The following is a 13,688-nucleotide window of genomic DNA, read 5'->3' on the forward strand; positions in this document are numbered from 1 at the left end:
CATATCCAAGTATTTTCATATTTTTTGTTCGTATTCATGTATTTTCAAAGCGTATCCGCATCCGTATTCGTATTTGAGTTATTTGATAGAATACCCAATACCGATACTTTACTCCTTAATTACACCTAAAAAAATAGCCTCACAAACTTGAATCGGAGTACATAAATACCTCGATTCGATCTATGCAGCTTAGTTTGGAAAGTATACTTGTGCCGTACATATTTCTATATATATTTGCATATACTAATAAATATGCATGTGCATTTGCATGTGACATTTTCTAATGTTTATAAGTAGGCAGTTTTTGAATAAATGGACAATTTATGAAGTAAGAATAAAAAACATATATACCCTCTTTATGCCTGTTTTTGAATGGTTATACGCGTGCAGTTTTTGAGGTGAGAGAAAGATATATACACCCTTTTTATACCCGTTCAATGCTTAGACAAGAGGGATAGATAATGCCTACCGAAAATTCTACAAATAAAAAGGGCATTCGCTCTTAGATATAGATGTTGATATGTACTGTTCTCAACAATCGATGTGATAATACCATGACCCCCCACCATCGGACGGAAGTAAAACAGCCCCAACCCAAATTAAACAATGATCCGATGCTCCCAAATTCTAAGCCCTAATCACCGTCCGATTGGTTCAAATCGTTGATTTTGGGCAGTTCGGGATTTTCCTTACAATAAGTTGTTCTTTGGTTCTTCCTTCAACCGGGAGGTCGTCTTTTGCGTTCGCGCTCCGTACGACTTTACCTTTCCTCTTTCCACTGTGTTTTTAATCTCTTCCGTTCCTCCCCTCCTCTATCTACTCTTTCCCCTGTGACCAACAAAAGGGAAGTTCGGAACGTTAAATCCAAGTTCTGATTCTGATTCTAGTTTGCGTTGTGGTATCACTCATACTCCTCCAGACTTCTCCTCACCCCCACCCCACGCCATCCTTCTTCTTTTCTGTTTCCCTTTCTCCTTATAATCCATCGAAAGAACTTTGATTGGTTTGTTTTGTTTATTTGATTTGCTTGGATGAAATGAACCTGCAAACGTATATCATTTTGGTTTTCTACTTTGTTTTAGTGAAAAATTAGGTTTTCCCCTCTTAGATCCCGTTAGCTTGTCAGATGTTCTTCTTGTATGCGTTTGTATATTGATGCATATTAAGTCCTTCCACCACCCTCTTCCTGGGGTTTTCCTTTGGGTTTAATGGTGACTGATGGATCAAACGGGGTTTACGAGTTTCGGTTTCCTTTTCTCTCCCCATCCCCTCCAATTTTTTCAGGTCATTTGATCAAAATTTGGTCCTGAATTTGAGGTTTGAATGTTTGTGTGGAATAGATTGCAGATTGGTGCAGTTGTAAGTGCCCGAGCTGTTTTTGATGGAGCAAGAGTTGAATCCACTAAGGTTTCATGTGAAGTTCTAGTGAATTCTTGAAGAGGGTATACCTAAATAAGAAGGTAGAGATGTATGGAAGAGCGGGTCTCGACAGATTTAGGAAAGCTCAGTCAATAGAGCCATTCTCTGTAACTCTTAATTCAGCTCCTAAAACAGCTACGGCCAGCCAACCTGCTGGGAAAACAACTGCTCCGTCTTCGGTTTCATCCTTCCAGTCTCAGACGTCCCATCTGCAAAGCCAATTTCAGCAGCAACACTATGCTCCTCAAAGACCTGTTGGACTTGGACAGGAAACAACAGTGTCTGCCGTACCATCACAGCAAGTTACTCAGATTGGTGGTGGGCAATCCACATGGCAGCCTCCCGATTGGGCAATAGAACCACGACCTGGTGTTTATTATCTTGAGGTTTTGAAGGATGGGGAAGTTATTGATCGGATTAATCTGGATAGAAGGAGGCACATTTTCGGGAGGCAATCTCTCATCTGTGATTTCGTGCTAGATCATCAATCTGTTTCACGCCAACATGCAGCAGTTGTCCCGCACAAGAATGGAAGGTTACATGTTCGAAATGTTTTTACGTTGTTCATTTTGTTTGGTGATTTTGTCTGTTTTAGTTCTTTGACATATTTTGCTTAAACTTTATTGCTTGGCTAGATTCTTTGTAATCATACAAGCTTATTAACATGGTTGGGCATGCCATGTACTGACTTATCCTTCTGTTGATTTGGTCATCTGCTTTTTTTATGTCCCAAAACCAAAAGAAAAATGAACAAAGAGAAAGAGGAATCACTTAATCGATGGAAACTAATGTTAGATTTTATGTTGTGTTGGTAAGAACTTTAGTTAAATACTTAAATGTGTCTTTTCTGACACAAGCTCGAGAACCCCTCACTCAAAGCGGAAGATAATTCCTGCTACTAGCTCAGTACTACTGTCTACAAGAATTGTGGGTTAAGTTTAGTGAGATGGGAGATATGTAATATCTGCTGGCTTCAACAATGAGTTGAAGTTATGGAAAAATGTCATACATTGGGGGGATATTAATTTGGCATGGTTATAAGGTTGTTTCTGTCTGGTATCAGATTTGCTTTCATTTTGTTTTGCCCCCATAAATGGTACACATTATATTTAGCTATATCAAAAGAGGATTAGAGGAATGGAATCCTGACGATTCAAAATGATATGGTCTGTGAGCAATGTTTTAAAACGCGGAGGCATGATGCAAGGCATTCCACTACCTAGAGGCGTGAGGTGTAAGCCTCCTAAACACAAGGAGCCGTAAGCCTCCTTAAGAGGAGCGGGGTCAAGAGGAAGAAGGAAGAGGAAAGGGGATCTCATTTTTTCTTTATTTTTAATAAAAATCTTTTATCTTAAGAAGAATAAAAATGCACAACACTATTTGAAAGGGGGGTCTTGTCGAAGCGGAGGCGAGCGAACTGGAGCGGAGCAAGATTCCCCCCTCAACACACACACACACACAAAAAAAAAAAGGAAAACAAATTGGGCTGCATTGAAAAGTGGGGGGGGGGGTGTTTGGGGGCTTCGCCCCCAGTTGAAGGGGCTGGGGGCAGACCACTTTCTTTCCCCTTATCTTTTCTTCCCCCCTCAACACACACACACAAAAAAAAAAAAAGGAAAACAAATTGGGCTGCATTGAAAAGGGGGGGGGGGGGTGTTTGGGGGCTTCGCCCCCAGTTGAAGGGGCTGGGGGCAGACCACTTTCTTTCCCCTTATCTTTTCTTCCCTTCCCTTTCCTTTTCTTTTTTTCTTCTTCTATTTCTTTCTTTTCTTTTCCTTTACTTTCCTTTTTTTTCCTTTTTTTTCAGTCTTTTTATATGAGGTGTGCATGAGGTGTATACCTCTAGCATGCCTCATGAAAAAAACGCATAGGCGTATGCCTCAGAGGTGTCAGCGTCTTTGGCATACACTTAAGGGCGTTTTGGGAGTGCCTCGCCTGGAGGCTCACCTCCAAGCATACGCCTCCCATGCCTTTTAAAACACTGTCCATGAGAAGTAACCATGTGCAGCCATATGCGAATATACTACTATATCAAGCTATATCAAAAGTAGCATTTAAAGTAATGTTTCCCATTATTGAATAAAGTGATCAAAGTTATTGACCAAAAAAAAAAAGTGATCAAAGCTAAATACTTTGAAATTCTTATATATCATAGCCCACTGAGTCGAGGTTCTCTCTATCTTGCTGGTGATAGTCTCCAAGAAAGAATACATGTTGTCGCGTATGCACCCATTATACATTTTTTTTTTCTCTCCATGCATACCAACAGAGAGTAAAGGGAAGCTCCAGAGAATGGTACCCCAATGAGTAAAGCCTCTTACTGCTACTTGCCATATAGAGATATGCATTGGAGGTAGTTGACAATATCCCATTTTCTGCTACAAAGCCACAGAAAATGATACCAGACCTTGTAGAAACACAATGGATTAGCAAGTGAGAAGCTGATTTCTCTCCTGATCCACAAACTTATTTAGGTGCTCTCTCAAGGTTTCACCCTCTCAAAATCTAGTGATCAATAGTAAGAATCTTGTCCAAGGTTGCCTTCCACATAAAGAAGAATACATCAGAAGAACACATGAGCTTCACACACAAATCAATTTCCAAGGGAAAGAGTGAATCATCAACCCAAGAACAGTATCATAACATGACTTTCCTAATCCCTTTGGAGGTAAGAGGTCAGATTGAGAAACTTCAATGTGATTTTTTGTGGGATGGTGGTGGAGAAAAAAGGGCTCATCTTGTAAACTGGGAGAAGGGCATATTAAGGAAAGAAGCCTAGCTCTTCTTGGCAAATGGTTGTGGAGGTTCCCCCTTGAACCAAATACGCTTTGGACAGCCATCATCAGAAGCAAGTATGGGCTAAACACGAACCGATGGATATCAAAGTTCACTTGATCTGAGAGAATGCTGCAAACCCTTGGAAAGGTGTTTCCTCTTGTTATACTACTTTTATTCCTTTATCAGATACAGGGTGGGGGATGGTAATAAGATTAAGTTTTGGACTGACCTTTGGTGGGGAAATCAAACCTTAGCTGAATCTTATCCCCACTTGTTTCTTCTTTTCCCAAATTCAGGGAGCTACCATTGCCACCCGTCTCCTTTCTTCTTCCTCTGGGATTCGTTGGAAACTTAGCTTTAGAAGACCTTTAAGGGAAGTGGAGATTGCTGAAGTCATAGATCTCCTACTCTCCTTACAGGAGGTCTACTTCTTCCCTTCTTCTTTAGACAGGCGCATTTGATCCTTAACCCAGCCGGGAAATTCTTGAACAAGACTTTCTTCAAGGCTCTCATTTCAGGTGAGCAGAAGATCTGGAACACTCTTGCTCCTTTGAGAGTTTCCTTCTTCGTGTGGAAGCTTGTCTAGGGAGAATAGACACCTGCGACCTAATCCAGAGAATGAACAAAGACAGATTATGTATTTCTCCGCATGTTTGCATCTTGTTTCTCCAAGGTGGTGAATCGCATCTCCTTATTCATTGTACCGAAACGAGCAAAATTTGGAACCTGGGAAAAAATGAGAAAATTTGGAATCATTTTCTGCATATGTTTAATTACAGTTGGGTAGCCTGACAGATACTCTAGCAAAACCAGGAGTTGATGGGCCTACTCTATTTTGCGCAAAACTGTAGCTGGTTGTAGCAAAACAGAGAGATGATGATCCTTATAATCTAGGACAAATTGTATATTGCTATACTCTGGACTGCAGAGTAGCTAAAGCACTAGTAATCTCTTTCTAAACTATTAAATAAAATCTCTTTGCTGATGAAAAAAAAATCACAGCTGGGTAGCCCCTGAACATGTTTCAGATCTTCTTAGACAATGGCTTGGTGGTGGCTTGGGACAGAGAGGGAAAGCCTACTGGAGAACTCTGACCCATGCTGTGCTGTGGGAACTGGGAAGAATGAAATGAGAAAATTTTTGAAAACAAGAAAAGAACCATTGAAGATCTTATTTCTCATATAACCTTATTATGTAACATGTGGATGACTGGTTCTGAGATATTCAAAGTAGGCCTGTCAACGATACCCATAAACCCGTGGCCTGATCCGATATCCGATCCGATAATCTTGGATTCGGATGGGGTAAATGTCATATCAGATCGGATTCATATGGTAGAAGTAGAACCTGATTAAAAATCGGATCGAACTTTGATTCACCCCCATCCGATCTGATAAAAGTTTGAGTCCAATATGTATATTAATATAAATATATTTTTTTATACGTTAGTGTAATAAATAAAATCTCTTAGGGGTAAATGAGGAAATCTGTTCCTCAAACCCCTAGTCGGCCAGTCCTAAACCCTAAACCACTCGACATTTTCTTCTCAGCCCAGGTTTTCTTCTCTCTCGCTGTTGCTTTGCTGTTCTCTCCTCTCTCAACTCTCACTCTCTGCAACAACCAACAAGATTACAAGACTACAACTCTGCATTCCCCGCTCAACTCTCGTTGTTGACGTTCTTTTTTGCTGTTTCCACCCTTTTCTTCATTGTTGCCATTCCCCTCTCTTCACCTGCAAGGAGTTTTCTTCTCCCATTCCCCTCTCTGCAACTGTAGTCTGAACACAATACTTGAGCTAAACGGTGGACTGATTCGACTGAAGAGTGAATCTTCCCAATTGAAGCAAGCTACCACTATTGAATCTTCTCATTCTTTCAACTAAACAAAAACAGCAAGTTCCTTAATCCTTATTTTTTCTTTTTCTTTTGATAATTTTTTACTTGTTTTGTTATTTGGTTTCTTCCTTTAGCTGTAACCAGGGCAAGTGTACACAGATTACAGGTTTAATTTAGTTACAGGTTACATGTTTAAATTACAGATTACAGGTTTAATTCGATCTCCAATCTCCTATTCTTGTTTGTTCTGAATAAATTACACGTTACAGATTATCTTTTCATTTGTTCTGAATAAATTACTTTTGTTTCAAGTAAAAAATTGTTTTATTTCAAAACTTTTGAATAAAAATTTAAGTTTTACAGATTACAGATTTTTTCAAAACTTTTGAGTAAAAATTACAGATTACAAAATTGCTTTACTTTTGTTTTATCTATGGTAGCATCAGTCAGGGTCGGATTAAAATCCAAAATCCAAAAAATCTGATCGGATTCAAAATCAGATGCCCTCCACACAATCTGATTGGATTTGGATCGGAGTCGGATGCAGCTAACATCCTGTTGATTCCAACTCGGATTTAGACAAATCCAATCCGATTACAGGCCTAATTCAAAGGTGTTACTTTTTCGGACCTTCAAAGGAACGTAGTGGAGGTTCTCAACTCCTCTCCATTGAACCTAGCTGCTGTCAGAGCTCTTCCGGGCCAGGAGGAGGCAGGTGCAACTTTAAGCTTTGAAGGAAGTGCTTTTAGTAATCCAGGAGAGGCTGGAATACGAGGTGTGATCAGGGAGGAAGATTGAAATATTTGTTGGGATTTCAGTGGCCCAATAGGGGTTGCGGACTCTATAAAAGCTGAGATTTTGGCTCCTCTAACAGGTCTTTGAATTGCTAAGGTCTTGGATATCTTCCAAATAACCATGGAAGGAGATTCTGCAAACACTATAAAATGGTTAGGGGATAAGGACACATTGGGCGTTGGCGTTTTATTCATTATTTGGATGAAGCACGAGACATCATAACCCAATTTGAATATAAGGATTAGATGGATTCCTAGGGGATTAAATTCTGTGGCTAATGGTCTAGTTAAATCAGGGGTTCTTAGGGATTCTTTGTTTAGTGACTCCATGTTACCCTTGTATTTTATTTGGAGAGTCTTTGTCTACAGCTGTAAACCTTCTTGTGTACCCTATGCTTCTTCTTTAATGGAATTGTTAACTTCAAAAAAAAAAAAAAAACTGAAGAAGAAGAAGCATTATGGTTAGCCTTCCAAAATCTTGAAACTTCCTCCCCCTAAGGAAATTCTGGTTCTATTAGGCATGCCCAGAAGATCTACCAACATGCCAGCTTCACAATCACTGATGTGGTAACAAAAAAAATCATGGGTTCCATCAGTGTTCTAAAAGCGCAAGGCACAGGGGCCAATTTGTGCCTGAGGCGCAAGGCAAGGTGCATGCCTTTTTGAAGCAAGGCGCAAAAATACAAAAAAAAAGCTAAAAATAAAAAATGTCAGAAAATAAAAAAATCCAAAAAATTCAGAAAAAACTTTAAACATAATATTAATAAAAAATATAAACTTAAATTTTAAAATAAATGTTTAAAAAAACCTATTGTCTAAAATTAAAGTACATAAACATAACATGTATTCAAATGAAAATTAAAAAAAAATAGACATATAAAACATTTTTAAGCATGTAAAACCCACTATCTCTTTTTTTTTTACCACAATTGCATTACTTCAAGTAGCTAATGTGATGTAAAACATATTGCATTACTCTGAGAGTCCCGTATTTGCTAATGTTGTTCATTCATTCTAATAAAATATCTTCTCAAAAGGCAATTAAAGTTATAAAATCACTGTTTTTATGAGAATTAAGAATTTATGACCCTAACATGGACTTGCTTGGGCTTGCCTCGAGGGGCATGGCACGGGGTCCAAGGGCGGAGCCCCCGGTCCAGCCACTAGGCTCAAAAAAGCAAAAAAAGGTGAAATTTTCAAAAGGTGCACGCCTGAGCTGAGGTGCAAGGTGCATCAGGTGCATTCCTAGGCGCACCAGGCGTGTGCCTTTTGAAAGGGCTATGCGTAGGACCTAGGCAAGGTGCATACCCTAAAATGTGCCTCACCTGTGCGCCTAGGCATGCCTCAGGCACACCTTTTAAATCACTGGGTTCCATACCTCCTGACTGCCCACCACCTCACAGCATTCCTTGGGAGTGGCATTTTGAAGTGCAGCCAGACTCTACATGTCTAATTAAATAGTCAATAGCCACATATAAGGTCTTTGTCTGCAGCACCACCAACTCCTATCTTTAACATTATAGTGTGGCCCTTGCATTAATAGTGTTGTTCAGATTATTCAAGTTTTGTCATTTGACTGGATTTCCAAGATCAGATGGTGTCTTGTAGCCTTGGTAAAAATGTGAGGATTTCTAGCTATGTTCTTTACCAGTTAATGATAAAAAGGTTCTAGCAATGTTATGGAAGTCATAATTTTATTCTGATTCATAGATAAAAGGAATCATACCAAACATTTGGTGTGGTCCAAAAGGCATACCGACACTTCTTAATAGGAGTCAAATACCAAAACAGGAATGGGCCAAGGGTCAGATTTTGGAGAGACCCTTTGTGGAGTGACTTCCCATTTATCTATTTCTGTTTGCCATTGCACAAGGAAGCACTGTTGGCAGAATATGTCATGATTTATAATGGGGACCAATGTACTTTGGTGCCCACAGTTCAGAAGGAAAATGAATGATTGAGAAGTTCAGTCTTTGGCTGACCCATTGTCCTTTTTCAACAACCTGGACCCTACAGCTGCAGGAAGCTTTCTTAGTTTAAAAATATGGTGATCAGTTGATTCTTTGAAGAAGGTAGCCTTTCTGGCCTGGATGGATAGCTACACTGAAGTGTTTAGCAATTGAAAATCTCAAGAGGGGAGGTATGTTACTGTACAATTTAAGTTTGCACTATTCTCACCACACCCAAAAAAACAGTCAATCACTTATTTCTGCAGGGGTTGATCAAAAGAGGCAAAGTGGTATAAAATATGACACCTTGGAGAGGATGCTTGGATTTTTTGAGAATAAAAGTAGTTTTTGGAGATGTTAGCAAGGAAGAAAATTGGCATGGTTATTTACATATATGGTGCATGCACATCCCATTGAACAGTGTCTTGTTAAAAATGAAATACTTGTTTGGAGTGAAAGCAAGGTTCAAAATTAGGGGTGCAAATGGATCAGATCATGATCTGATCCTATTTGGTTGAATTCGGATCACCCCTGTTCGGATCTTCAGATTGAATAATATGATTCGATCAGAAATCGGGTCGGATTCGGATCACTCATATCCAATCCGAGAAGATCCGATCCGATATATATTATATATTTATAAATATATATATTTGCTATTTATTTATTTATAAATATATTTTTTATATTATATTTTTATAAATTTGATATTTTATTTACTTTTTTACAAAAATAAATTTTGATCCTTGAGTGAAAGTTATCCCATTGTCAATCCACATCCAGCATATGAGTAATTGCTACCACCAAGCAATGCTAAAATTGCAAAGGAGTGAAGTAAGGCGCTGGGATTTTTATATGCATGAAAGGTGGGGCTTAAGCCTGTTGAGGAACCATTTTATTAGGAAAAATATGAGACTAACTGGAGAAGTATAGAACAACTGAGAAGAACAGTATCGGGCCACTCTACCTAATGAACAAAGACCTTTTTAAATGGTTGTGGCGCTTTGGAAATGAGAACAGTCTCTGTGGAAAACCGATAAGTTGTAAATATGGTGAATCAGGTCTTGGATAGAAAACCTCTCAGCCACAGGCACCCTATGGTGTCAGTGTTTGGAAGGACATTGCAAAGGATAAGGACTGCTTTTTTTAACCATATATCTTTCAAACCAAGCAATGGTGAGAATATATTCTTCTGGAAGGACACATGGTGTGGCGACAGTCCTCTAAGCTAAACTTTCCCCAATTTGTATGAAATAGCTCAAGACAGAGGCCAAAATTAGTGATTGCTTTGAGGAAATTGCCAACCAGATTGTGTGGAGTCCTTGTTTCAGAAGGAATGAAAATGATTGGAACTTGCCCAACATGGTAGTTCTGCTTAATACCCCAAGTCAGATCACTATCAACCCTTTGGGGAACGGTTTTATGTGGTGAATGGGGATAGTTCGGGAAAATTCACAGTTAAATCCTTTTATCACATCCTGGCAGGGGCTGATGGTACTCCAATTCCTTGGAGCTGGATCTATAAAGTTAAGATTCCATCAAAGGTGTCATTATTCATTTGGACAGCTGTTAAGGGAAAGATATTCACGATTGATAATCTCAGAGGTAGAGGTTTTGTCATTACAAATTGCTGTTTTCTATGTGGCTTGGCTGCAGAATCAGTTCAGCATCTGCTAATTCACTGTAGCTACACATAAAGGGTGTGGTTTCACTTTCGGAAGCTATTTGGTGTTTCATGGGTATGCCCCCTTACCTGTGCTGCCTCTTCTCTGCCTTGAAATCAAATGCTTCTAGTCGACATGGAAGAATTTCGTGGAATGTCACTCCGGCTGCTATATGCTGGTTCACATGGGGAAAAAGGAATAGCAGGCTTTTCATAACAGCAGCTGTCCAGTTGAGAAAGTATGTGCAAAGGTGGAAAGGAACATTGCAAGATGGGTATTGATAACCAAGGAATTTGCTGGTTCTAACTTTCCCCATTTTGTAGCTAGTTGGGATAAAATCATCTGGGATGTTTCCTTCAGTTTGTACTTGCCTATCCTTGTTCTGAGTCTTTGATGGTGCTCTTGGTGTCTCCCTAGAGCTGTACTGAGGGAACCTCTCCTTCGCATTTCCACTTTTTTCATTAACGCATTTCATATTGATCTTTACCTTCCAAACGAAGTATAGAAACATTGGGGGGTATCTTTTATTATAGGAAGGACATATTGTAAGAATAAGAGATCATTTTAACAAGAATTATAATAGTATCCGGGGCTTTAGAGAAAGTCATCACATTCTTACAAACCATTTAATAACTATTAAAAAGTGTTGAATATAAAATACTACATCAGAATGGTTTGCATATATTTAAGTGTAGATACCAGCACATAAACATATAGATGTGTACATAAACGTCTATGCTATCTCCTTATCTATTTTCTGAGGTGAACTTCAAGCTTGAGCTTAAGGCTTTTTCCTTGATGCTAATCAACCTTAGGGTGAGCCTTAAGGCGTGAGCCTTGTATGCTTTTTTAAATCACCAAGTTTGGCGCTTGTAAGTTCTATCTCACAGAGAATAGTTTAAATCTTGTATTAATGCTGCATGGACTTAAAAATAGGCTTTAGAATGGTTTAAAAGCTTGAACTAATTTTTTTAGTAAGTGTTTTAGAGCAGTAGTTCCTTGACAAAATGGAAAACAAAGGACTGACATGTATAGAAATGACTAGTCATTTTGGTTCATATTACATGAATTAAATAAATTGTAATACTTTAATCAGAAGATTCTTCTCGACAAGAAAAAACTTGATGATTAGATTGAATTAAAATCCTTGGGATTCCTACTTTGAATTGTGAATCTTCTCTTAAATCATGTGAACTTTGATTTACAGATTTTTTTTTTTTTTAAATTTCTCCTGCAGCATATATGTAATTGATTTGGGGTCTGCACATGGTACATTTGTTGCAAATGAGAGATTGACAAAAGAAAGCCCTGTTGAGCTTGAAGTGGGACAATCCTTGCGATTTGCTGCATCAACAAGAAGCTATATTTTGAGACAGAACAAATCTGCCCTTTTTCCACCCTCAGAAGTCAATCTACCACCCCCTCCAGATCCTTCCAATGAAGAAGCTGTTTTGGCCTATAACACAGTCCTGAATCGTTATGGTCTTGGCAAAACAGACTTGTCTAAATTTGCCAAGAGTTCAGGAAGCTCTACGGTTGGAACTGATGATGACAAGTCATTGGAGAGAGCTTCTAAAAGAATTAGGAAAACAAGGGTGGCTTTCAGAGATCAAGTTGGAGGAGAGTTGGTTGAAGTTGTTGGGATTTCTGATGGGGCAGATGTTGAAACTGAGCCCGGCCCAGTTGGTGTAAAAGAAGGTAGTCTTGTTGGGAAGTATGAATCCCTTGTACAGATCACTGTTATACCCAAAGGAAAGGAGCAAGCCTCATCCAAAGAGGACAATTTCTCCCCAAGGGGTGTGACTGATAAATTACAACAAGTCTTGAACAAAGTCAGAGCTGCTCCAAAGAGTGGTGGAATTTATGATGACCTTTATGGGGAATCATTTTCTGGTAAAGTGGGTTCATCTTGGGCACATGCTTCAGGTGGTAGTGGGGATGGACAAACTGCTATATCTAAAGATACTGGTGGGAATGGTACAAGTGGAAAGCAGGCTGCAAACCTGGGTTACGATGATGATGATTTATTTGGTGATTCAGTGCACGATTAAACACCACAAGCTTCTTCTGGGTGGTGTCATCCTGTTACTGATTTGATGATATTCGGTTGGAATCATATTACCAAGGGGGACTTATATGAGGTACAGTTTCCTACTTAAATCTGTACGTGGAAAGTTTTCTTGTAATTCCTGATTTTCTTCCTTTTCTTGTTTCTGAATGATACGCGGCTCCAGGGTTGACCCTGTTAACTCATTCAATTTCTTGCAGATTTAATACCATCTTCTTGTAGAATAAAAGATTAGGAAAGGGAAATGTGGGGAAATCCTTGGCGATACCAGGTACTTAGGAGGTCCAGCATTGAACCATGTTAGCTTGGATATTCTTCTAACCCAAAGGGGCATTATAATGGTGGAACCATTGTCTTGGGTGCAAGAACTCCAGAGCCTCTCCAAGGAGCCATATTTTATGCGTCTCTGAATATTATTTTCTTTGCACATGGCGTTTTCTTGTTTTTGAAATGGCATTTTTACAACAATATTCTTCACCCCAATATTTTTAAAATTGAATCCGGTTATCCTTGCAAGTCCCCAGCCTTTTTGCAATTGGAAAATGGCTTTCTTCTTCCGTTTTGTTTCATGTAGGTTGTTTTTGTTCTGTCATAAATCATCATTTGCCACTGAGTGGATGAGAACCTAGTAGGTATTCAAATTAGTTAAACAATTACTAATTAAAATTCTCTACCTACCAAAAGAGAAAATCTTAGATCAAGGGCCAAAACTTTAGATAAAATGAATATAAAATTGAGTGGTGCCGTAAATCTGTAATGTTATCTCGACATATTTTAGCTGTCAAATGATCAGAGTATTTAAAATGAACCGACCACCTGTTGGGTGGTACGTAACGCAACATCAGAGAGGTTATGGGATTTTCTGCGAACAACTGGGCAATTGTAGACATAGAAGTATCTTGAGTGCTCTTTTAGGACCCGTTCGTTTCTATTTATCTGGGTAAGTACGTTTATTCATGTAATTGTTTCTCGAGTAAAACCTGTCCAGCTAAGTGAGGTTCCAGCCTTGTTGTGCAAAGGGCCCCTTTTATACATGGGAGATTGTCATTCATTCCAGATAAGTAGAGTCTCGGCATTCTGAACAATGATCATGTAAGATCATGGAAGAATAGTATGTTTATGTGGCACCTTCCCCATCTAATGAAGCTAACAAGTCTTGCAACAAATGCATTACGCATCGA

At 39.0% G+C, this 13,688-nt stretch overlaps 1 protein-coding gene across 2 annotated transcripts; it reads left to right on the forward strand.

The window, feature by feature from the left end:
• The first annotated feature begins 547 nt into the window (after positions 1-547).
• On the forward strand, positions 548-13,023 carry LOC148874855 (protein phosphatase 1 regulatory inhibitor subunit PPP1R8 homolog). 2 transcript variants are annotated; one of them, XR_016105328.1, is made up of 3 exons: positions 717-1,954; positions 11,677-12,580; positions 12,708-13,023. XR_016105328.1 is itself a non-coding variant. In XM_088965638.1 (2 exons), the coding sequence occupies exons 1-2, from the start codon at positions 1,467-1,469 to the stop codon at positions 12,488-12,490; spliced, it is 1,302 nt and encodes a 433-aa protein (XP_088821764.1). In that variant the 5' UTR covers positions 548-1,466; the 3' UTR covers positions 12,491-12,713. The 2 variants fall into 2 exon arrangements, 1 of the variants encoding a protein (XP_088821764.1); XM_088965638.1 differs by having other exon boundaries at positions 548-1,954; positions 11,677-12,713.
• Positions 13,024-13,688: the final 665 nt, after the last annotated feature.

Source organism: Nelumbo lutea, chromosome 1 (genome assembly GCF_056320005.1).
Source record: "Nelumbo lutea isolate HS-2025 chromosome 1, American lotus-T2T, whole genome shotgun sequence".
Lineage (NCBI taxonomy): Eukaryota > Viridiplantae > Streptophyta > Magnoliopsida > Proteales > Nelumbonaceae > Nelumbo > Nelumbo lutea.